Consider the following 24,220-nt stretch of genomic DNA (forward strand, 5'->3'; position numbering starts at 1 on the left):
AAACTTTATCCTTAATTTTTTGTCTTTCAACTTAAGAGACTTTAGTGTCATGGAGCAATCCTGTTAAGACTCCGTGTGGGCCTGAAGACCAGCCAAACCATCCGCTTATGATCAGGGTCTATTGATTTCGTCCTGTACTGGACTCATCATACGAGCGGCAACAACTCACAACCGGTGTTGGGTCACGAGTGCAAGCACCTCGAGGCTTGAACACCTTCCTTTCCTGCTGATGCAGTGCCCAATAAAGTCTAGACGAGCCCAACAAACCCAAGCGTTAAGTACAATCCAAACATTTCGATCTTCAAATATTTGGTCCGTAACATTAGTCTTTAGTAGAGATCTAAAGTTCAAATCTTAAGATAATTGGATTCCTATCGTAACAATCTCTCATAGATCATCTATCCAACCCAAGCAGCGATTCACCTAATTTTGATAAGACCACGCGTAGTGGCTCGTTGTGAAGTCCAAAATGAGGTCCAAAACGCAATGAACGCCGCCCCTACCTCGTTTTGCCCCAGTTCGTGGTACAGACAACGGTAGTGGGGGAGGGTTGGACCAATCACAATTTTTTATCTTTTAGTTTATATTAAAAATTAAAAAAAATAATTGTGTAATTATTGAAAGGAGATTATGGGACATTTTTCGGAGGGTCGGCAATTCATGTCTTAACAGGTTTAACAGGTAAGCAACGGCTCCCTTAACACAAGCTTCAAACATGAATACGACTCATTTAACTACTTTATATGTCATGACTATAAGACAGCTTTAATTTTCATATACCAATAATGGAAAATCATGAAATCTAGCCTACTAATTTCAATTGTTTAAGAAAATAAAAAAATCACATACCGCACTTTTTTGTTTAACAGGTCTTATCGTCTCTTAAACAGATACCCAATTGTCAGCCCTTATTTTTACCACAACGCCACTTTTGGCAAAACTAGTAAATGCTGACCGAGATATCACGTGTCAAAAAAGTATCCCTATATGCTTAATTACCACTACACACGATCTAAACAAAAAGCCATTTATTTTTTTTATTGTCTTTCACTTTGAGGGTAAAAGCGTCTCGGTTTTACCATTGGTGGGTTTTTCCTGGAGCCAGTGGCGAAGCTTGGACTAAGATACCGGGGGGGCGCGAACTCAAAATGTATACAAAGTCTCACAAACTAAGGGGTCCGTGCTCAAATTTTAAGCCGAAAACGGCTAAATTTACACTATGTATAAAAATTTTCGGCCGAAAATGGCTAAATTTTACACTACATATAAAAAATTTTGGCTGGAAAAGGCTAAATTTTACACTACGTATAAAAAATTTCGAACGAAAACGGCTAAATTTACACTACTGCGTGAAAAAACAGGGGGTCGGGGCCATCGCCGGCCCTAAGCAACCTTCGCCATTGCCTGGAGCTGAAGATAGCTTGGGTAGGATCAGTTGAATATGACTTTTACCATTAGATCACCCCGTACCGAGTACCTACGCTGTTTAGTTAAATATGTTTGGGTAAAATGGTCTTTTGGATCAACTAAACCAAAACCACCACCTACTGCATTACACTAGTTAGCTCCGCACACCACCTTGGTCTGAATAATATTATTATATAAACAAACCCTTGATCACCGGCGGACACTCCGAGATCACACACTCTCTATAAACACAAACCCTAACTCTATATTCAATCAATCAGATCCAAGCTTCAATGGCGTCTGCAAGCTTCGTGAAGCTTAACGCACCGTCTTCGCCGTGGATCGGTCAACGATCGTTCAGTCAACGCACCGGATCACCTGCCGTTACTCGTGTATCCGTTATTCGTGCTGGATCGTACTCCGAAGAGCTTGTTAAAACCGCTGTGAGCTTTTTAGTTTAATTATATCTGTTGTCTGTTATTGAATTGAAATGAATTTGTTGTGAATTGTGTGTTTGTATGGAGGATCTGATTTGTTTTAGCCTTTTAGGTAGAAGTAGTTGATGTTAGGGTTTAGTTAATTAGTTTGACTGTTTGAGTATGATTGGATTTAATTATAGTTATTTGATGGATGAATTGATGTGGTAGGCTGAGTGGTAACTGGTAAGGTGTGCATGAAACCGAAAAAACCTAAATAACCAAACCGAAACAAAGACGGTAGGGTCTGAACTTTCAGTTCAGTTTCGGTTTTACGTGTAATTAAAACCAAAAAAACTGACCGAACTTGTAGATTTTCATTTTCTGTTAATAATTGTTTAAGTAATTTACGATAATTTAATATATAGTCTAGCCGTAATAATCAATTAGTTATTAACTAATAAATAAATAATCAATTAGTTATTAACTAATTCAAGAAACCGGAAAAATCAATCCAAAACAGAATTGAAACAAAAACAGACGGTTTGATTTTATGTTTTTTTGTAAAAAAACGAACTTACGGTTCAGTTTTGGTTTTACATATAAGAAAAACTGAAAAAACCTTATACATTTTCATATTTTATTTTTTGTTTAATGTAATTTGTAAAAATTAATAAAAATATGTAATTCAAATATTTTAGCCCAAATTCATTATTTTGAGCCAATTTTTTTTCCCGAGCTCCGAAGAGCTTGTTAAAACCGCTGTGAGTTTTTCTTAATTATATCTGTTGTTTTTTATTAATTGAAATGAATTTGTTGTGAATTGTGTGTTTGTATGGAGGATCTGATTTGATTTAGGTAGTAGTTGATGTTAGGGTTTAGTTAACTAGTTTGAGTATGATTGGATTTAATTATAGTTATTTGATGGATGAATATCATGAATTGATGTGGTAGGCTGAGTGGTAACTGGTAAGGTGTGCATGAAAGTTAAACCGAAAAAACCTAAATAACCAAACCGAAACAAAGACGGTAGGGTCTGAATTTTAGTTCGGTTTCGGTTTTACGTGTAATTAAAACCGAAAAAACTGAACCGAACTTGTAGGTTTTCATTTTCTGTTTTTAATTTTTTAAGTAATTTACGATAATTTAATATATAGTTTAGCCATAATAATCAATTAGTTATTAACTAATAAAGAACTAATAAATAATTTAGGCTTCAAATTCATTAATTTTTGCCCAGCATATTTTGTTTGGCCCACATGGAAAAACCGAAACCGAATGGTTTTCAAAAACTCAAAAACCAAAATTTCGGTTGGGTTTTAGCCTAAAGCGGAACCAAACTCCTACTCGAATGGTAATGTTCTCTTTGTATCATTAGCAGGTAGGGGTGTGCAAGAAACCGTAAAAATCAATCCAAAACCGAATTGAAACAAAAACAGACGGTTTGGCTTTATGTTTTTTTGTAAAAAACAAACTTACGGTTCGGTTTTGGTTTTACATATAATATCTGAAAAAACCTTATACATTTTCATATTTTATTTTTTGTTTAATGTAATTTGTAAAAATTAATAAAAATATGTACTTCAAATATTTTAGCCCAAATTCATTATTTTGAGCCAAATTTTTTTTTTCGCCCAAATATTTTAAGCTCAAGTGACAAAACCGAAAAAACCGAAACCAAATGGTTTTCAAAACTTCAAAAGCCAAAGTTTCGGTTGGTTATTGCGCAAAACTGGCCCGATCTGAACCTTGCACTCCCCTAGCCATATGCACCGAACTTGATTAGATTTGGAATCCTGAATTCATTCTGTTTTTGTGTAATGATATTCTGATCATTTGAAGTGAAGCATCTATCATTTAGATGAGAGAAAGCTCTTTTCAACAAATAGTTGAGCTATTGCTTGTGTATTTTGTGATTCAATCTTCTGTGCTTACTGCTCTATGCTTACTGTTCTAGGTTCAAAATATGGAAATAATAACCAAATCAAATCACATTAAGTGTACAACTGTTTAGTGTTTTGATATTTGATAGATGTACTAATTCATCTTGGTGTGTGCAAAGTTATATGGTTAAGTGATTAAGTGGTATATTGGTTATTAAAGGAACTAGTTATTCAAATTTGAAAAGTGTTGTTAGGCTGTTGGCTTACTTTTTGGTTTATTTAGGTTGTCATTTAGAACTATTTCTAGAGTTTTTCCTACCTCTTTTATAAAACCTTCGTTGTTAGTTATTCACATTAAAAATTTCTTTCTCATATTGGGTAAATATATACACAAATAAGTGGAGTTTTCTTTTAAAAGAATGCGTATGTACAGTGTCTTTTTAAGTATATAACTGCAAGAACCGCATAAACATTTGTTCCTATTTCTTTAAACATGATACACATGGGAGTTCTCTTGTATAAAATTGGTTTTGTATTGAACACATTACACATCCCTAGTGTTATTAGGAAGACATAGAAAAGATGTTGAAAACGGGGAGCTTAAACTCTTGAAGAAGCTAATGCGAGACTCAGGATAATTGCGAGCGTTAGTATATTTTATCCTTACTAAATTACTCTTTTTTCAGAAAACAATTGCATCACCTGGTCGTGGTATCCTTGCAATTGATGAATCAAATGCAACTTGTGGAAAGAGATTAGCATCTATTGGATTAGACAACACTGAAGCCAACCGACAAGCATACAGACAACTTCTGTTGACCACACCGGGCTTGGGTCAATACATCTCGGGTTCCATCCTATTTGAAGAAACCTTGTTTCAGTCAACTACAGATGGAAAGAAAATGGTTGACTGCTTGTGTGAACAGAACATTGTTCCCGGAATCAAAGTTGATAAGGTAAATCTAATATTTCAAGATATTCTTTTTAACTGTTTAATTATATTCTTACATATTTGAATATGGTCAACAGGGTTTGGTTCCACTTCCAGGATCCAACAATGAATCTTGGTGTCAAGGGTTAGACGGGTTGGCTTCTAGATCAGCTGAGTATTACAAGCAAGGAGCTCGTTTTGCCAAGTGGTGAGATATGTATATCATGATATATGTGCCAGTAATATAAATATGTTTTAGTATTTATTAGGTTTGTAAATGAACCAAACGAACATGAACGGAGCGTGTTTGTGTTCCATGTTTGTGTTCATTTATGTTCATTCGTTAACATTATAGACGAGTGTAAGCGAACCGACAATGAACGAACATAACTGAGTTAAAACCAATTAATAGTAAATGTTAGTAACAACATATTGGGCCTAAAAAGTTATTAAATGAGTATACACTATTTGGCCAAAAAAATTAAATGAATATATCTACGAGCTTAAACAAACATAAGTTAATGAACATAAATGAATGCAAACGGGTGAACATAAATGAATTTAAGTGAATGAGCGCTCATGAACATAAATGAACGAATGAGACATATGTACATGATGGCTCATTTATTAAATAAATGAACTTCTGCCAAACGGTTCACTAAACTCTCAGTTCATATACAGGCCTAGTATTAGTTAGTTAATCAATCATCATATTTTATTTTCTAGGCGAACTGTTGTGAGCATTCCATGCGGTCCGTCTGCTTTGGCTGTGAAAGAAGCTGCTTGGGGACTTGCACGTTACGCTGCTATTTCTCAGGTTTCTATTTATTATACATTATACACTTATTATATTTAATAAAGTTAATGATATTTATATAAGTATGATCTCTTTATGTAGGACAATGGGTTAGTGCCAATAGTGGAGCCCGAGATCCTTCTAGACGGTGACCATTCAATCGACACGACACTTGAAGTAGCTGAAAGAGTTTGGTCCGAGGTTTTCTACTACTTGGCAGAAAACAATGTCTTGTTTGAAGGAATTTTGCTTAAGCCGAGCATGGTTACACCAGGCGCCGACCACAAGGAAAAAGCCGACCCTGAAACCGTTGCTAAATATACACTCACCATGCTCAAGAGGCGGGTCCCACCTGCAGTTCCAGGCATCATGGTACCATACTACCATTTGCAAAACTTAAAAATATTGTTAAAACTTATTTAATTTAATAAGTCTTAATTTCTAACTGAAACTTGTGGTTATATAGTTCTTGTCAGGAGGACAATCTGAAATGGAAGCTACACTAAACCTACACGCAATGAACCAAAGCCCGAACCCATGGCACGTGTCTTTCTCATACGCACGGGCCCTTCAAAACTCTGTGCTCAAGGCATGGCAAGGGCGGCCCGAGAACGTTGAAGCAGCCCAGAAAGCATTATTGGCCCGTGCGAAGGCAAACTCACTGGCCCAACTTGGAAAGTACTCGGCCGAAGGTGAAAGTGATGATGCCAAGAAAGGAATGTTTGTTAAGGGCTACACCTACTAATCAGGTTTACGTAATTTGTTTCGACATATGTTTGTAATTTTGGGTTTGGTTAATAATTTGGTCTGAAGACCATGCGAAAAACTAAGATCTGACCCTTTAATATGTGGGGCGGTCAAAGGTGACGATGAGTTGTATCATTGCAGACCATGTTTGGAAAAAGGCGAAGAGAGCATAAAGTTTCTTTTTTCTGGTATTTTTGATTGATTTTGATTCAATCCATATTGATCGGTTTGATTTGTCATTTACGCTAAAACTGGCCGTAAAAAACCATACCAAACTATGAGATGATTAGTATTGCATATTTCCGTTCGACTTTAATGTTTGGCTATACATGCGCAATCTTGTGCCTAAAAGCTTAAACCCAAATGGCTTGTAGCCTGTATGAAAGTGCGTTAAATTATGTTCCGCTTTAACTTATCCCCTCACTATAAGTCATAATACCTCTTAACTCAAAATCGGACCATAAGCACCCCTCGCTTATGTATGATCTTGCTTACAACCAAATTCACCTTTGTGTATTAAACTTCACAATTGACATCTATAAATACACAAATGTCTTAAAATATACAAACCTAATTTCTTGTTGCCCCAAACGTAGATTACAGAACAATAAAGTGATTACACACCAAAAGGCAAAAGGCGTCTAGCTTAGTGGTATTAAAAATGGTATATAGGAGTACCCATCCCCGTTAGGCTGGGTTCGGGTGCCATACCAAGCAATGGTGTATCTTTATGAGTATGATTACGACCAAGCAATGGTGTATCTTTATGAGTATGATTACGGATGTGAGTTAACCGTTCTAAGCAAAGTGAATACGCATAATTTGTTGACGCAATTCGTTGGTGATATAAGTAAAATCTTGACATAAACACTGATGTATAAACATATCTAAAACAAAGTCACTCTTTTTAAGTTCCTTTCAAAAGGAGAATTGGCATCACTCAATTGCAAAGTCTTGTAACATATTCTATTCAAATAAAAAATAAATAAACAGACATTTTTATTTGGGTTGATTTAAAAGATAAAATTTTTTAACACAAGGTTAGTTAGTAATTAGTAATTACAAGGGTTGAAGTTGATTTTAGTTTACAGGAGTGCTAACTACATACAAACATTGTGTAATACATGTACCACAAACATCAGATATGTTATAAGACATGCCAGGAAACGATAATCACGGCCACAAACAATAAGGCATAACATGATATGCGCATAATACCCTCGCAAAAACATTCATTTCCCATAAACAATGACCCCGTTTGGCCAAAACGTGTGTTCGCATACAGAATATCTTAATTTTTAGATGATGGCTTTGATGTCTTGTTCATTCATTCCTGTTATTATTATTGATAACCGGAACAATCCATCACCGAGAAACAGCCTAACCAATGGGACCAGTTAAAAATGCATGCAGCCTTCAAAACTCATACATGTTTTTAGTATGTGACAGTAAATGTATGATTATAACAGCACAAATCTAAAACTAAATCATCTTGTTTATAAGTTAAATCACAGTAAAAGTAAGAAACCGTCGTTCATGTAAAAGGGATAATATTTGCAGGAATTAAGCGGCTAAGACAAAAAAAAAAAAAAACCGTGATTACGGTTTACTTTGTATTTGCAGCTAAAAACTCCCTCTTGCAATTATATTAATAACTTGTACAAGTAGATTGTTCCCAAGGGGAAAGAAGCAAGGCATGCATTTATGGTTGACATGATAATAATCATACATCAACATTCATTTAGTAAAAAAATGAAAGAATACAATTTCAAAATTTTCGGGCATTTATCTCATCTACATACCTGTAATGCTATTACTATCCTGTTTTATGGCCAAAAAGATTGCCTTTTCATCTTCTTGAATGTATTACATCCGAGTTAAGATTACTGCAAAACATACAAACATGAAAAATAAGCAACCAAAGTTAAAAGGTTAAACAGGCTGGTTTGGCAGGGCGAGGTTCATTACAAATAACTAACTAAACAAATGCGCAAACAAAAATTACAAACTAAAAATCGTTTATTAATGAGATATTTTTTTTGATTTTGTACTTCTTGAATACAAAGGTGTATGTTATGTACATAAAAAACCATCAAACTAATTTGTTCATGTTTTTTTTTTTAGATTTTAGTTGTTTACCTACACATGTGTAGGTTCTACACACACACGTAGGGGTGCAAATGTGATGCAGTTTTGAAGCGATCAATGGCTCGAGAGACTCATGATTAATCAAAAGACGATAAATTGAACTGAAGTTCCAAGAATAATGTTCTTTTATATAAAACTTAATCAAAAACTCATTAAACAATAAACCCTAACATCCAATTTATACTAAACAAAGAAAATAGATAAACATGGAAACGAGATAAACATAAAACAAGAAAAGATACCCTGCATCATACTCCCCATCTTCGAGAAAACTCGTCCTCGAGTTTTGCTTCAAAGCCACCCGGATCGAAAGGAATATCAACCCGATTTTGAATTATTATTATCACCACCTGAACTTCGTGTGTTGTGTCGCTCGACTTTGGACCGGTACCACCTGGATCAAACGGAACCTCAAAAAACCTAACCTGAATTTCATGTGTTGTCTCACCCGGCTCTAGAATCGAACCACCCCCTAGGTCTGTTAGGTTGTCGGGTCTCTCCACCTCCTTCTCCCCGTCTTTGAAAAAGACTCGTCCTCGAGTCTTGAGAACGTCGAAAAAATCCTCTTCTTTTTTTACACGTTGTAGAAACTTAAAAAATAACTTTTTATTCCACGTGTTTGCTCCATATGCATAATGCAAATCACTAGATGTTACATTGGGTGGGTTTTTATGAACAAAAGTGGTAGAAATAATCCCCTCGTGTACTCCACAAAAATTCTCATCAATGCCACCATTTAACGCATCATACTTTGATAGCATACGTGTGATAGGTTCATGCATGGGGGCCATACATACATACATCGATATCTCTTCATCAGTATTTATTCCATTTTGAAAACCCTCCAAAATAGGAGATTTAACATTTGAATATTTAATCAAATCTATTTCCTTTTGAAACCTCGTTTCTTCTGGAATAAAAAAAAAGAATTACCATGGGTTGCCATCCAGTCCCACCGCTAGCCAACGGACCGCCTATCAAAACAGTAATGCTACCGCCATCATCTTCATTATTATAAATCTTGGAACTTGATTCACCACCAGTTATCCAAGAGTACCATTCTTCATCCTCGTATACATCATATAAGGGCAGAGAATCATAGATAAAATCGTCTTCATAGACCTTAGGCTCATCTTGCGACTCGCCTTCGGGATAAGTCAGTTCATAGAACCGGGAGTGGAAATAGCACGAAAGATGCTCCTCTTCCTCGTTTGCACCGTCCCCGACGATGGTTACCGATTCGGTTTCTTTCTTGCTCATCTCCCTTTGTAATTCGAGACCGCGGACTCGTTTTCGGAGCCGGTGGATCTCTTCAAGATCGCGAACTAGTTGTCGGAGTCGTTTGATCTTCTTAAGATCCCGTGGGTCGGAACATACTCCACCGCTGCCTCGGTCGGCGACTCTGCGAGTAGGACGTCGGTCTTCTCCACGGGCACGTGAATAGAAAATACTTTTGTCGTTGCCTCTATCGGCGATTCTACGATCAAACAAGTATTCACCTCCACGTCGAGCCATTTGAGAACCAAAAGCTCTGATACCAACTGATGCAGTTTTGAAGCTATCAATGGCTCGAGAGATTCATGATTAATCAAAAGACGATAAATTGAACCGAAGTTCCAAGAACAATGTTCTTTTATATAAAACTTAATCAAAAACTCATTAAACAATAAACCCTAACATCCAATTTATACTAAACAAAGAAAATAGATAAACATGGTGTTAGGTTCGGAGTCACACACAAACACGAATACAATAGTAAAACCGAAAGAATAAACGAAAGAGACACAAGGATTTAAGTGGTTCGGTCACGGTGTATGACCTACGTCCACTGTCGATAACTAGGGTTTTCTTATTATTGAGTGTCCAAACTTACAAGTACAGGAGAGAATATATAGACTAGACAATTAGGGTTTAACCCTTTAACTAAACTGGGCCTGATTAGAGCTTTTGGGCTTGACCAAAACTCAAACAGCTTAATCTCCTAATTCTGTCTATTCGTCTAAACCGGACCCGACCCATGATGGATCGGAGACCACAACATAACAATCTCCCACTTGGGCTTCGAGACATCTTCTCTAAACCACCACTTGGATGCGTCAAACATTTCAACCTGCTCCCATTTGGAGACGTAAAATGTCTTCACCTGCATTGCCTTGTACATGTAAAATAAAACCCATCTGGTTTTGCACCTCCTAGTTACCCTTCGCCTTCTCAACATTATTCCTGAAGGCCTGCTGAAGCTCTGCACAGCTTCAGCTTATCCAGCATCACCGGCTTGGTGAACATATCTGCTGGATTCTTAGCACCTGAGATATTTTTCAAACTGAAAACACCATCACTGATCAAATCTCTGACAAAGTGATATCTCCTCCCGATGTGCTTAGTCTTCGAATGATAGACTGGATTCTTCGCAAGTTTCACTGCACTCTCATTGTCACAGTATAAGAACTGCCTCAGTGGTTGATAAAGCAACACTTTTCTGAAGTCTGGACATCCAACATACTGCTGTTTCCCCAACTGTGAAAACATAACCAGTAGTGCTTTTAAACGTCTTCTTACATCCACCCAGATCAGCATCTGAATAACCCCTGAGAATTGTATTCTTCCCCTTAAAACATAACCCCAAACTGGAAGTACCCTTTAAGTATCTGAGTAACCATTTCACCGCTTCCCAATGTTCCTTTCCCGGATCCGACATAAAACGACTAACTACCCCGACAGCATGAGCAATGTCTGGCCGTGTACAAACCATGGCGTACATGAGACTGCCAACAGCAGATGCATACGGAACTTTAGCCATCTCTGTTCTTTCTTCCTCTGTTCTGGGAGACTGGTCTTTGGTAAGTTTGAAATGACTTCCCAGAGGTGTGTTTCTCGGTTTAGTCTTCTCATCATTCATCCTGAATCTTTCTAACACTTTCCCTATGTATTTCTCTTGGGATAGAGTTATGGAGCCATCTTTCTTTATGGATATACTCATCCCCAAAATCTGTTTGGCTGGACCAAGATCTTTCATCTCAAATTCATCAGACAACTGTTTCTTCAACTTGCGAATCTCCTTCATATCAGATCCTGCAATTAACATATCATCTACATAAAGAAGTAGAATGATATATGAGCCTTTAAACTTCTTTAAGTAGCAGCAATGGTCGGCCTTGCATTTCTTGTACCCAGTTCTCACCATAAAATCATCAAACTTTAGGTACCATTGCCTAGGTGCCTGCTTCAGACCATACAAGCTTTTCTTCAATTTGCAGACCCATTTTTCTTTCCCGGCAATCTGAAATCCCTCAGGTTGTGCCATATAGATCTCCTCGTCAAGATCACCATGTAAAAATGCTGTCTTAACATCTAATTGCTCTAGATGTAAATTTTCTGCAGCAACAATACTTAAGATCAATCTGATGGTGGTCATCTTCACAACTGGAGAGAATATTTCATTATAATCAATTCCCTTCTTTTGCTGGAAACCCTTGACCACTAAACGAGCTTTGTATCGTTTAGACCCATCATGTTCTTCCTTGACTCTATAGACCCATTTATTCTGTAGAACTCTTTTATCTGGTGGAAACTTGGTTAAAACCCATGTCTGGTTTTTACTCAAAGAGTTCATCTCCTCCTTCATAGCATGCTCCCACTGGAGCGAATCTTTCAACTTAAGTGCTTCATAATAACTCTCTGGCTCACCATTTTCAGTTAAAAGGAGATAATTAACTGAAGGTTTGTAATGTACCGGCTGTTTAGAAACTCTGGTGGACCTCCTAACCCAGTGCTGAGGCGGGTCAGGTTCTTGTGGAGACTGTTCATCCTCAGACTCTGAACTCCCACTGTCAGAGACTCCCTCTGACTCTTCATTTCCACCAATATCATCATCTTCAAATTCAGGAACTGTGGTTTCTTCAGTTTCTGTCTCGGGTTCGGTAGCTGACTCAACTGTCTTTTTCTGAGCATCAATTTCATATTCAACCTGCTCTTTCTGAACCCTTGATTTTGAAGTGTTTCTATCTTTGTATAACTCAGCCTCATTAAAAGTTGCATGCTTGCTTCTGACTACTTTTCTGCTTTCTAAATCCCAAAGCCTGTAGCTCATTTCGTTTGACCCATATCCAATGAAAACATATTTTTTAGCTTTAGCATCAAGCTTGTCATTTTTCACTAGATCATAAGCGCTACACCCAAAGACTTTCAAATGCTTATAATCTGCAGCTTTACCTTTCCACTCTTCTTCTGGTGTCTTGAAACCCAACGGTACTGACAATCCCCGGTTAATTAAATAAGCTGCAGTGTTAACTGCTTCTGTCCAGAACGTCTTTGGAAGCCCGGCATTAAGTCTCATACTTCTTGCCCTTTCATTTAACGTCCTGTTCATTCGTTCTGCCACTCCATTTTGTTGAGGAGTGCCAGGGACTGTAAAGATCATCCGAATACCGTACTCTTCACAATAATCACGGAATTCTTTGCTAACGTATTCACCACCGTTATCCGACTTCAAGCATTTCACCTTCAAATCAGTTTCCAATTCAACAGCAGTTTTCCATTTCTTAAAAGTATCAAAAACATCAGATTTATTTTTAAGAAAATAAACCCATACCTTGCGTTTCGAATCATCAATGAAGGTGACATAATAGTGCGATCCTCCCAAAGAAGAGACTGAAGTTGGTCCATAGACATCAGAGTGAATAAGCTCCAATTTCTGAGCTTTCGGTTGTTTTCCGGTCTTCACAAAAGATACTTTCTTCTTTTTACCGAAAACACATGGTTCACAAAATTCAGATTCAACCTTCTTCAGTTCTGGAATTTTTCCTCTAGCAACGAGCATTTTCATCCCTTTTTCACTCATGTGGCCGAGTCGTTGGTGCCACAAACTAGACTGACTCGGTCCACTGGTCACTGCATTTACCCCATCAGCTGGAATTTCAACCATGTATAAAGTGCCCTTCTTTTTACCTCTGGCGATCACAAGATTCCCTTTCACAACTTTCCATTTACCCCCACCAAACATAACATCATATCCTTGGTCATCTAACTGCCCAACAGAAATTAGCTTTCTTCTAAGGCTAGGAACGACCCGAACATCCTTTAGAGTCCATGAGGTGCCCAATGAAGTTTTTAGTTCAATATCCCCCATCCCCGTGATATCAACAGCATGATTATTAGCCAAACGAACTTTACCAAAATTACCTGTTCGGAGATTCTTCATCTTCTTCGTGCTATAAGTGGCATGAAAAGATGCACCAGAATCCATAATCCATGAATCTGTTGATTCTTCAACACAGCAGATAAGAGTCTCTTCTGAACCTTCTGAATCATCTGAACTGGTGGCCAGATTAACTTCCTTCTTAGATTCTTTCTTTTCTTTTGAAATTGAGGGGTTAGGGCATTGGTTTCTGAAATGCCCCATTTCTTTGCAATTCCAACACTCAATGTCTTTTCTGGGCTTTGACTGACTTCTTCTTCTAGACTTTGACCTACCCCTGCCATTACCTTTCTCTCTTCTCCTACCTCTCCCTTCGGTGCTCAATATAGAACTAGATGTCTCACCAGAATTCCTTCTTCTTATGTCCTCCCCTAAAATCAAATCCCGGACTCCTTCAAAAGTAAGCTTAGTATTCCCAGAAGAACTACTAACTGCAGTAACAGTCCCTGACCAACTTTCGGGTAACGAGGATAACAAGAGTAACGCTTGAACTTCATCATCAAACTTGATATCAACAGAAGACAAACGATAAATAATAGTGTTGAAGTCATTAACATGAGAGGTAACAGATGCCCCTTCCTTCATTCTGGTGTTAACTAGCTGTCTAATCAGAAATACCTTGTTTGATGCAGAAGGCTTTTCATACATATTTGACAAGGCTTTCATAAGACCATACGTGGTAGTTTCATTTACAATATTGAATGCCACATTCTTAGCTAGTGAGAGTCTAATAACAGCTATGGCTTTTCTGTCAAGTACCTTCCACTCATCATCTTTCATACTTTCCGGTTTCCTCTCTTCTAGTGCTTCCATTAAGTCTTTCTGACATAGCAAATCCTCAATTTGCATTTTCCACCATCCAAAATCCTGACCATCAAACTTCTCAATTTTGATCTTTCCGTCCTCAGCCATTATCCAAACTGAGTTTTGATTACAGCAAACAACCAAACTACCCAAGGAATAAAAGGACTGGAAACTGATCAGAAAAAACGAACCAGCAGCTGCGGAACCCTAATCAGCGGCGGCGGAACTGTAGCAGCAGCGGCGGTACTGTAGCGGCGGCGCGGTACTGTAGCGGCGGCGGCGGTACTGTAGCGGCGGCAGCGGTACTGTAGCAGCGGCGGTGGAACTGTGTGTATAATCGAGAACCAGGCTCTGATGCCAATTGTTAGGTTCGGAGTCACACACAAACACGAATACAATAGTAAAACCGAAAGAATAAACGAAAGAGACACAAGGATTTAAGTGGTTCGGTCACGGTGTATGACCTACGTCCACTGTCGATAACTAGGTTTTCTTATTATTGAGTGATCCAAACTTACAAGTACAGGAGAGAATATATAGACTAGACAATTAGGGTTTAACCCTTTAACTAAACTGGGCCTGATTAGAGCTTTTGGGCTTGGCTAAAACTCAAACAGCTTAATCTCCTAATTCTGTCTATTCGTCTAAACCGGACCCGACCCATGATGGATCGGAGACCACAACATAACACATGGAAACGAGTTAAACATAAAACAAGAAAAGATAAACTATTAAAATAAAAGATTCCAACTCAATTTAATGCCCCTACATCAAAATGTGACCCATGGGTTATAATAAAATGTATATAATGGGTAAGCTAAAAAAGAAAATGATTCAAACGGGTCAAAACGGGTTGACATTTCTTGAGTTTTTTTTTAATAGAATGAGAAAAACAAAGGAAACTTTTTAGTTTTTTCACTTTTTTAGTTTTTGATTTATATTTCGAGTTATGATTTTTTAATTATTATTTTTTTTATTTTTTAATGAGGGGTTTTTGAAATGGGCCAAAATGGGTTGAGACTTCAGAAACCCCTCACTAAAATATTCAAAAATAATAATTAAAAAATCATAACTCGAAATATAAATCAAAAACTAAAGAAATGTCAACCCGTTTTTCTCGTTCCATAAAAAAAAAACCTCAACCCATGGTTCACATTTGCCACCCCTACACACACGCGCACACATATATCGTTCGACAACAGAACATAAAATCAAACCAACCTAAAACGCCAAGCAAGAGATCTGCCAATGTGTCCACCATAGTCATTTCACAACCGATGAGCCACATAACTTAAAGAAACTTTGCATCTTCAACTACCACTATGAATAACAGAACGATTTCCGTTCACCATTCACATAACTAGCAAGCACCATATTTTCAAGATAATGAACCGCGTGAGCCTTCGAGTTCAACCCTATTTGCTTCAAAAGTGCACTATACGTACACGAATCCGGCTCGATCCCTCTATCCACCATCTCATTATACAACCGTAACGCCTCACTCCAATTTCCCAAATCACAATTCCCGTTTATCAAAATCGTGTACGAATATTTATTAGCGATTACGCCTCTCGACTCCATCTCTGCAAAACATTCATAAGCATGTTCCATTCTTCCTGATTTACAATAACCGTTAATTAACGCGTTGTATGTAATCACATTTGGCATAATACCCTTGTTTACCATTTCTTTGAAATACATAAATGCCGATTCTACCCTTCTAGTAACCGCGTGAGCATGGATCATCACAGTGTAAGTCACAACCGTTGGATTCACACCTTTGGTTTCCATTTCGAAAAACAAATCTTTAGCTTTTCGAATATTTCCCAAATCTAAATAAGAACATATTATGCTCGTGTAAGTCACGTGATCCGGAACAAAACCGCTACTAACCATTTCCTTTAATAACTCATTAGCTTCTTCAACGTTTGCAGCCTTGCAAAGACCGTGTACAAACACATTATACGTGATTAAACTAGGCGTTAAACCCTTTTCCAACATTTCTTCTAGTAAATTAAAAGCCTTTGACGTGTCACCGAGCTTTAACTCTCCAACTATCCGAGTCGTGTAAGCGTAATGATCTGGTTTCAACCCATGGGTCAACATCTCATCGAACGTTTCTTTAGCCATGGTCAAATCGCCCATCCTGTAACAACCGTTGACCAGTATCGTATAAGTGTAAACATCCGGATCAAAACCAATATTGACCATTTCGCCCATCAACCGTCTCGCTTTCTCCAAATTCCCGTTCATACATAGCCCTTGCATAAGGGTATTAAAGGTAATCATCGTAGGATAAAGATTTATACGTCTTAACTCATATAACAACGAGAAAGCCTCGGTTATCCGCCCCAAAAGACTATACCCGTATATCAAAACATTGTACGAAACTATATCCGGTGTTATATTCCTTTTTAACATAACGGAATGCTGTTGTCTAGCGTTAAAAACCCGACCTTGTTTGCATAAACCATACATGAGAATATTATACGTATACACACTAGGTAAAGCTCCCGCCACAATCATTTCGTCAACAAGATTAAACGCTTTCACAACCAACCCTTTTTCACAATACCCGCGAATCAAAGGATTAAAACTATACGACGAAACCTTCAAACCCAAAACCGACATTTTCGAAATCATCTCTTTCGCTTGCTCGAAATCACCTGCTTTAACCAAACCACTAATTAACGCGTTATACGTGACATCGTTCGGTGCACACCCTCGCGTTTGCATCTCTTCTAAAAGACTTAACGCTTGATCAATCGCACCCTCTTTACAATACGAATCCAACAACGTATTGTAAGTTACGATATTCGGTTTAATCCCGTACTCATTCATCAAACTATATATCTCGTTTCTTCGACTAACTAGCTTCTTATCTCGTAATAACTTCAAAACCCGATTGCAATTCTTGACATCCGGCAAAAGGTTATATCTAATCATCTTATTAAACGCTAACAAACATTTTTCGACAAGTAAATTCTTAACTAAAAAAAAGAGCATATAGTCGAACACCTTATCTGCAACATTTGCATTCATCTTTTTATCAAACAAATCATCCAAAACCCCATCAAAATCCCAACAAACCACTCGTTCCATAACCGGGTAGGCCCGATTCATCAACCCGCCTTCCACAAGGATTTCGAGAACCGCAATAACCGAGCAATTCGACACCCGAACACCGTGTTGTCTAGTAACCCAATGAAAAACCCTAATTGCGATTCTGGGTTGGTGTCTAATCGAATAAAGAAGCTTGGTGAGCAAAAGGGGTTGTGTAATTAGTGGGTTTAGTTGTTTCTGTAACGGGGTTTGGGTTAATTTTGCGGGGTGTGAAAACGCCCAATTGGTGGATGAAATTAGGGTTTTGAAATGGGTGTTGGTGGGTGAATGGTGGAATGAGTTGATTGATAATAAGAAGGTTAATCGGACCTTGGTGACAATGGATCTTGAAGATCTAACATGGAGGTTCATTGAGATTCATTCATGTGATTAATTGATTGAAATTAGGGTTTTGAATGATAGATTGACGTAGATGAATCCATTGCCACCAGTGACTAGCCCGACGGCGGCTGGTGTTGTGTTTAGTAAGAGTGGTGAATGGTGATTAATTATTAAGTTAATGTTTTGTATAATTTGGTCACTAAGTTTGGGATTTTTTTTACAAAATGGCAACCAAAGATTTGGGTCGAAACCGACCCGGACCCGGTTAATGCTAAAGTAAAGACCATGGTTGTGGAAACAAGAAACAGCTAGGCGTTAGTCGAACGGTGGGGTAGGGATTGTTGGTTAATCAGGATTAATAGGGATTAATCGGGATCGATCAGATTGGAATTTATATGTAAATTTTCAAATTTACATATATATATATTCCAAATTTTATATGTAAAATTTTCAATTTTGACTGATTTTGGACAAATGAGGATTAATCGGAGACAAGTCAGTGGGAGTCGATCGACGCTTGGTCGAGCTTTTTACAACACTGTTAAAGACTATACTCGGGAGTCGATCCTACTCGGTTCAGGTCCTATATGAGCCTGTTTGGTCCTAGAACCGTTTGCTAGTATGTATTGTAACTGATTTATTAAGTTTCTAAGTCAGGCAAACCCGGGCCCAACTTTTTGGTATTTGTAGGACTTGGGTAAGACAGGTCTCATGGGCTTTACATGTTAGCTTATCTTATCTTCGTGGAGATGTGGCAGTAAGGTTAAGGATATTTAGAAGAGCGTACAAACTTGTCTTTGGAGCTAAGTTTACCTAGGCTTTCGGTGGCTTTGTATACTAGCTTCTTCTCATCTTCGTGTATTATCTGTTTACCATATCCTTTTGCGTCATTTTTTTGTTTTTATAGCTTATACTATATGTTGAGTATTGTTGATCTTAACTCTTATGTTGCATAGATTGCATGAAAACGCACTATATTTCTGATATACTTTGCAGGTCCAATAGGGTTTTTCGAGTCAAGGGTCTTCCTGAAAGTAACCTATTTATTCTATACGACATAAGTATGCTTTGCTTATATTCACCCTCCCTAAACCCTAACAATAACCATGCTATTAATGGGATTTTATAGGGTATGGTCGTTGTTATTATGGTTATTTCCTTCATCAATGTAAGATTAAAAATATAGTCAATCATCTATAAAATGATATCAAAAAATTTCAGATGGCGTTGTAGCAAAAAAAAAAAGGGTGGTCAAACTTTGTTTGCATTATATTTATATGTTTCTACTTGTCTAGGTGGAAGTATATATAATTTTAAAACGATTTTTCACACAACTAGACTTTAAATTTATAGAAATGACTTTCACCTCAGAATTAAACCATACCCAAATAGGCAAGCATACATATTGTATATATATAGTATAATATTGGTAAGAACGAAGTATCGATCCATGGACGTGATAGCTCTTGATACTAAAAACACAAGCTAGTTGCTTTTAACTAAGGTATCATGCAAAATATTACAATTAAGCTAAGGAAACACTTTAATCTTAAATCCATTTGCCTCACAAATGAGAACAATTATGGATGCATGGAAAGATCAGAAAACACATAGGTGACTTAGAGTCCTGCTAAAGATATCTAATCAAATGATTTGTCGGAAAGTTATAACGATAAACACAAACTAACCACCTAAAATCATGCACAAAACCTAATGATGCAATTATGCCAATGTTTATAAATATGAACTATGACTAATCCAACAACTCTATGTAAAGGTAAAATGAAAAACACATATTTTTATAAAGTTGGTTAAACTAAGCAATAATCATGTGTTTCTTCAACTTATGATGCTCATGTCAAGATTACACAAGTTAGAATTTAGTCAACAAACTCTAGATCATCATAACACTTAACATGACAAATCTTAACTAAGAGTTTAACATAAATAATCAAGGCTTCATTCACCATTCCTAGCTCAAAACCCGTAGACTAGCATAAATATATGCAAATCCATGAATGGTTGTTTAAATCACGAGTTTCCACCTTACATAACCAAGCGCCCACAAGTTTGAATATCACAATAAACCTTTGAATAGATTAAACCATTGAAGAATAATCATGAAATTTCTATAACATTAACATAATCATTCTCAATAATCCATAATATCATCAAATGTTAACTAAATTTCATTCAAATTAAAGTAATAACAAAGAGTTTAGCTCATCATGAGCTCAAGAACAACATACAAGCTTGAAAAGACAACAAAATTCATGGTAAAATTAAGAATCAAACGAAGAATCCAAGCTAGATGATGTAGACGATGGATGGTGCTTCTCTTGATGTTGGATCCTTCAAAGTTGATTGCAGATGGCTAGAAATCACCAAGGTTTAAAAGTTAAATAGTGAGTTCAAAACTCCCTAGGACTTTCCGGTTTCATCATCATCATCATCATCATCATCATCGTACTCAGTATATCCCACCAATAGCAAAGTTATGGTAGGGTCTGAGGAGGGTAAGATGTAGGCAGCCTTACCTCTACCCCATAGGGATAGAGAGGCTGCTTCCGGTGAGACCCCCGGCTCGATAGTAGTTTTGCATCAAGCCTTAGACATAAGGCACATAGCACTCAATCATCGGGACACCGGCTGATCGGTGCATGTACCCTTATCTTTCAGCTATCAACGCCACTACATGATGCCTGATTAACCGTCCGTCACTTTTAACGTTATTTTCACGAGATTAGTAAAATAACGTCAAAATTAGTGCAATTTCACTTTTGCCCACCCGAGGTTCCGGTTTCTTTATGGAATGTTTTTATAAAGCCCTTGTTTTGGTTGAAGACATATCGCAAGAAACACTATTACACTATTCACTGATGATTGCAAGTTACATGCAAGACATGGAAAGACAACTAAGCTTAGTTTGGCCTGCACAAATTTATGAAGTAGAAGAAAGACAACTAAAGACATGGTCATGATATGTGCTTACAAACTTCTTCTCTTTTCCTCATTCGCCCTCTGAAACTCTCATAGTTCACAATCAAACCTTGGAAATTCACAAATTAATACATTAAAGTATATAATCTCACAAAATTTCCAATAAACGTATGTGATGCGAGGGTAATAATGTGCAATAAATATATGTAATTTTGAGTAGGGTGTGCAAAGTCGGATATCCAAACCTTTCGGATAGTAAACTGGATATACGAAATATCGAAAAAAATAATATTATAAAAAAAATCTAAAAAATACTTTGAAAAAATATTTCAGATATCCAACATATCCGAAAAATTGTCCAAAATATCCAAAAATTATCCAAAGTATCCAAAATGACCAAAACAATTATTCGAAATATCCGAAAATTATCTTAATATCCAAAAGTTATTTGAAATTTATAAATCATATTTATTAATTATTAATTAAAATAATTATTTCGGATAGTTCGGGTATCCGAACTATCCAAAAATTTTCAAAATCACTATCCGAATTCGGATTTTTTTGAACACCCCTAAGGTCTATTTGGTAGGAGGTAATGGAATGAAGGGTGTATGGATGAACGAGGGAATGAAATGGACAAATGAATGAAGCTGATCATTACCATTCCTTTGTCTTGTTTAGTTAATCTATAGAAATGGAATAAATCATTATTTATATGCTGTTTGATAGAAGAAAAAACCCACGAAAATGAAATACAAATGACAGTATACATACCTCAAAATTAATAAAATTAACAAAACAAAAAAATGGCAATGGCGACGGTGGTGGTGGCGTGGTGGTCAGCTTGCGGTTGTGGTGGTGACAATGGTGGAGATGACGATGGTGGTGGTACGTGGTGGCGGTCATGGGGTGGTGGTGGCACAACATTGATGGTGGTTGTGGTAGCGCGGGTGGGGTGGTAGCGGTGGTGGTGGTGGCTGTGGTGGCGGGTGATCAAGCAGTGACTGTGGTGGCGGTTATGATGGCAGGTGGTTCGGTGACGGTGGTGGCGGCGACGGTGCTGGCAATCACGTGATAGTTGTGGGGGAGGCGATGACGGCGAAAGTGGTGACAACGGTGATCAGGTGGCGGTTGTGGTAGTTGTCAAGTGGTGCTATCTAGATAGTAGGATGAAGGGGGAATGAAATGGAAAAAGAAAAGAGGGGGGGGGGTAGTTTTGGTGGAATAAGATTTCTTGTGTAATGGTTGATTCAATTTCATTGACCAACAAATATCTATTTATTTTATTCCATTACATTAATTCATTTTATTCTACCTTTTATTCCTTTGTACAAAACGCACCTTAGCTTTGAGCGTATCAAAAGGAAACATGCCTTATTGCGTTGTGATATCCATTGATACGTTTCCCACATAATGATTATTTTTAGAAATTATATAAGCCCCATCAAAATAATCTTTTGAATTTGTTCATAACAGCCTTGTTTCCACTTTTCTAGTCATCTTAGATAAACATTTCAAATATTGGATTTTTCATTATTCAAGTCGTGTATTCGTCACCTGTAGTGATTTATCGTTCAACTTTTAAATATAGAACGTCTTGAACTAGGTCTGATATACCTCTTTACTTTGCTATGCAACTTTTGAACTTTTCATTCACTTTTTTCCTAATGACTTAACAGTCTTGTATGGTTTATTTCTTTTCTGCAGTTATTTCAGACTTACTGAGCTTTTTTTTATCTAATGTAACAAAAATAAATTAATTTTATTTTTTTAAATACAAAGGATGAGGTGGCAACGGTTTTTTCCTCACTTGCATAACGCTTTGAAGGGTGATCAGGAGTTGTACATTTGGTTCACCTGAAGTTATATCAATTAAATAATAGGAAAAAAACCGTTATGTAAATATAAAGAATACAAAAGATATTTATATTTAATATGATCACCATATTGTACACGTTAAAGGTGCTATATGTATATCGTATTAAAAGACTCGCAACAAATAGGTGTTCAATATTTGGTTTAAAGTAGATTAGACTGAAAATAAAACTGAATCGAGATCATTTAAACCGAATAATCAAATAACAAAAAAAAAATCATTATTTATGTTTTCCATCTATGTTATAAATGTTGAAAACCTCAATCTTTTTATCCCTTAAGACAACTTTCATTCTCATGACCCATACGGTGTAGTTTTTAATAGTTAACATGGGACTAACGCATGGATTGGATTAAGGAAGACGTTATTTTTTAGGCTTAAAAATAAGTCTAATCTTCTTTTTTTTTATTTTTTTTTGGTAATCTTGTTTTGGTCATGTGATTTCATGTTTGTTGATGGGACCCGTGTGCTTTTATCCTTGGTGTCAAGCATTTTGGGTTGTGTTTATAATACATACGTCGTTCAAAAAAAGACCATCATCTAATAAAGAAAACCATATTGTACACGTTAAATTGCACTATTTACATTCTTCTAAAGACCCACTCCCAAGGATCTGGCTTCAAGTCGATTAAAAGAAATCGAAGTGAACTGAAACCATTTGAAACCAAACTCGTTACATATTCAGTTTTCCATTCCAAAGAGTTTGGATTTGGTTTGAACTGAATAAACCTAATAACAAAAAAACAATTATTTAAGTTTACTCATAAAGCACGGTCTAACTACAACTTCAGTACATTTTATTTAGTCCAACTTAGTTCAGTAAAAAAATCACAATTACTACTTACTCGGTTGAAACTGAAAAAACTTAACTAAATTCAATTTCCCTTTTATTTTCTAGAGTAAAATGTGGTTTTCGTCTCTGTGATTTGTTCAAATCTGCGATTTTAGTCCGATAGTTTCAAATTTGCTATTTTCATTCATGTGGTTTCATTTCACTTAGGTGCTGTTTGTTTTTGAAGACAAAAACTGTCTGCAATCTGATTTCATCTGATTTCATGTCTGCAACTGAATATGTAGTCTGAAGGTCTGCAATCTGAAAATATAATACTGTTTGTTTTATAAATTGGGTATCGTCTGCATAAGCTGAAAATTAGTTACCTATCATACATATCACAGTAGATAGAAGTCATTTAACGTCCGTAGACTAGTAAAATAGTTGGTGGTGGGCAGTGGACGGTGGGTGGTGGTGGTGATGGACGGTGATGGTGGTGGGTGGTGGACGATGTTTGTTGCAGATGGTAGGTGGTGGTGTTGGGTGGTGATGGACGGTGATGGTGGTGGGTGGTCGACGGTGTTGGTGGCGGATGGTAGGTGGTGGTGGTGGTGGGTGGTGGTGGCGGACGGTGGTTGGTGGTAGTGGACGATGGTTGTGGGCGACGGGTGGGTGGTGGTGGGTGGTGGATGGTGTTGGTGGCGGATGGTAGGTGGTGGTGGTGGGTGGTGGTGGCGGACGGTGGGTGGTGGAAGTGAACAATGGTTGTGGCCGACGAGTGGGTGGTGGTGGTGGTGATGGACGGTGGTGGTGGCGGACGGTGGGTGGTGGTGGCGGACGGTGGTGGTGGGTGGTGGTG

General features: G+C 37.3%; 2 protein-coding genes across 2 annotated transcripts; one reads left to right on the forward strand and one right to left on the reverse strand.

The window, feature by feature from the left end:
• Window positions 1–1,685: 1,685 nt before the first annotated feature.
• LOC143619178 (fructose-bisphosphate aldolase 3, chloroplastic-like) lies at window positions 1,686–6,345 on the forward strand. The gene is made up of 6 exons (XM_077091176.1): window positions 1,686–1,850; window positions 4,393–4,662; window positions 4,736–4,845; window positions 5,364–5,454; window positions 5,536–5,805; window positions 5,900–6,345. The coding sequence occupies exons 1-6, from the start codon at window positions 1,701–1,703 to the stop codon at window positions 6,176–6,178; spliced, it is 1,170 nt and encodes a 389-aa protein (XP_076947291.1). The 5' UTR covers window positions 1,686–1,700; the 3' UTR covers window positions 6,179–6,345.
• Window positions 6,346–7,826: 1,481 nt separating this feature from the next.
• Window positions 7,827–17,803, reverse strand: LOC143619130 (uncharacterized). Its single transcript, XM_077091138.1, has 2 exons — window positions 15,551–17,803; window positions 7,827–8,066 (listed from the first exon to the last, which is right to left on the reverse strand). Exon 1 carries the CDS (start codon window positions 17,801–17,803, stop codon window positions 15,650–15,652), a length of 2,154 nt encoding a protein of 717 aa, XP_076947253.1. The 3' UTR covers window positions 7,827–8,066; window positions 15,551–15,649.
• Window positions 17,804–24,220: the final 6,417 nt, after the last annotated feature.

The sequence above is a fragment of the Bidens hawaiensis genome, unplaced genomic scaffold, assembly GCF_021521415.1.
Source record: "Bidens hawaiensis isolate Kalapana, Puna unplaced genomic scaffold, B.hawaiensis_p1.1 tig00002414_1, whole genome shotgun sequence".
Classification (NCBI taxonomy): Eukaryota; Viridiplantae; Streptophyta; class Magnoliopsida; order Asterales; family Asteraceae; genus Bidens; species Bidens hawaiensis.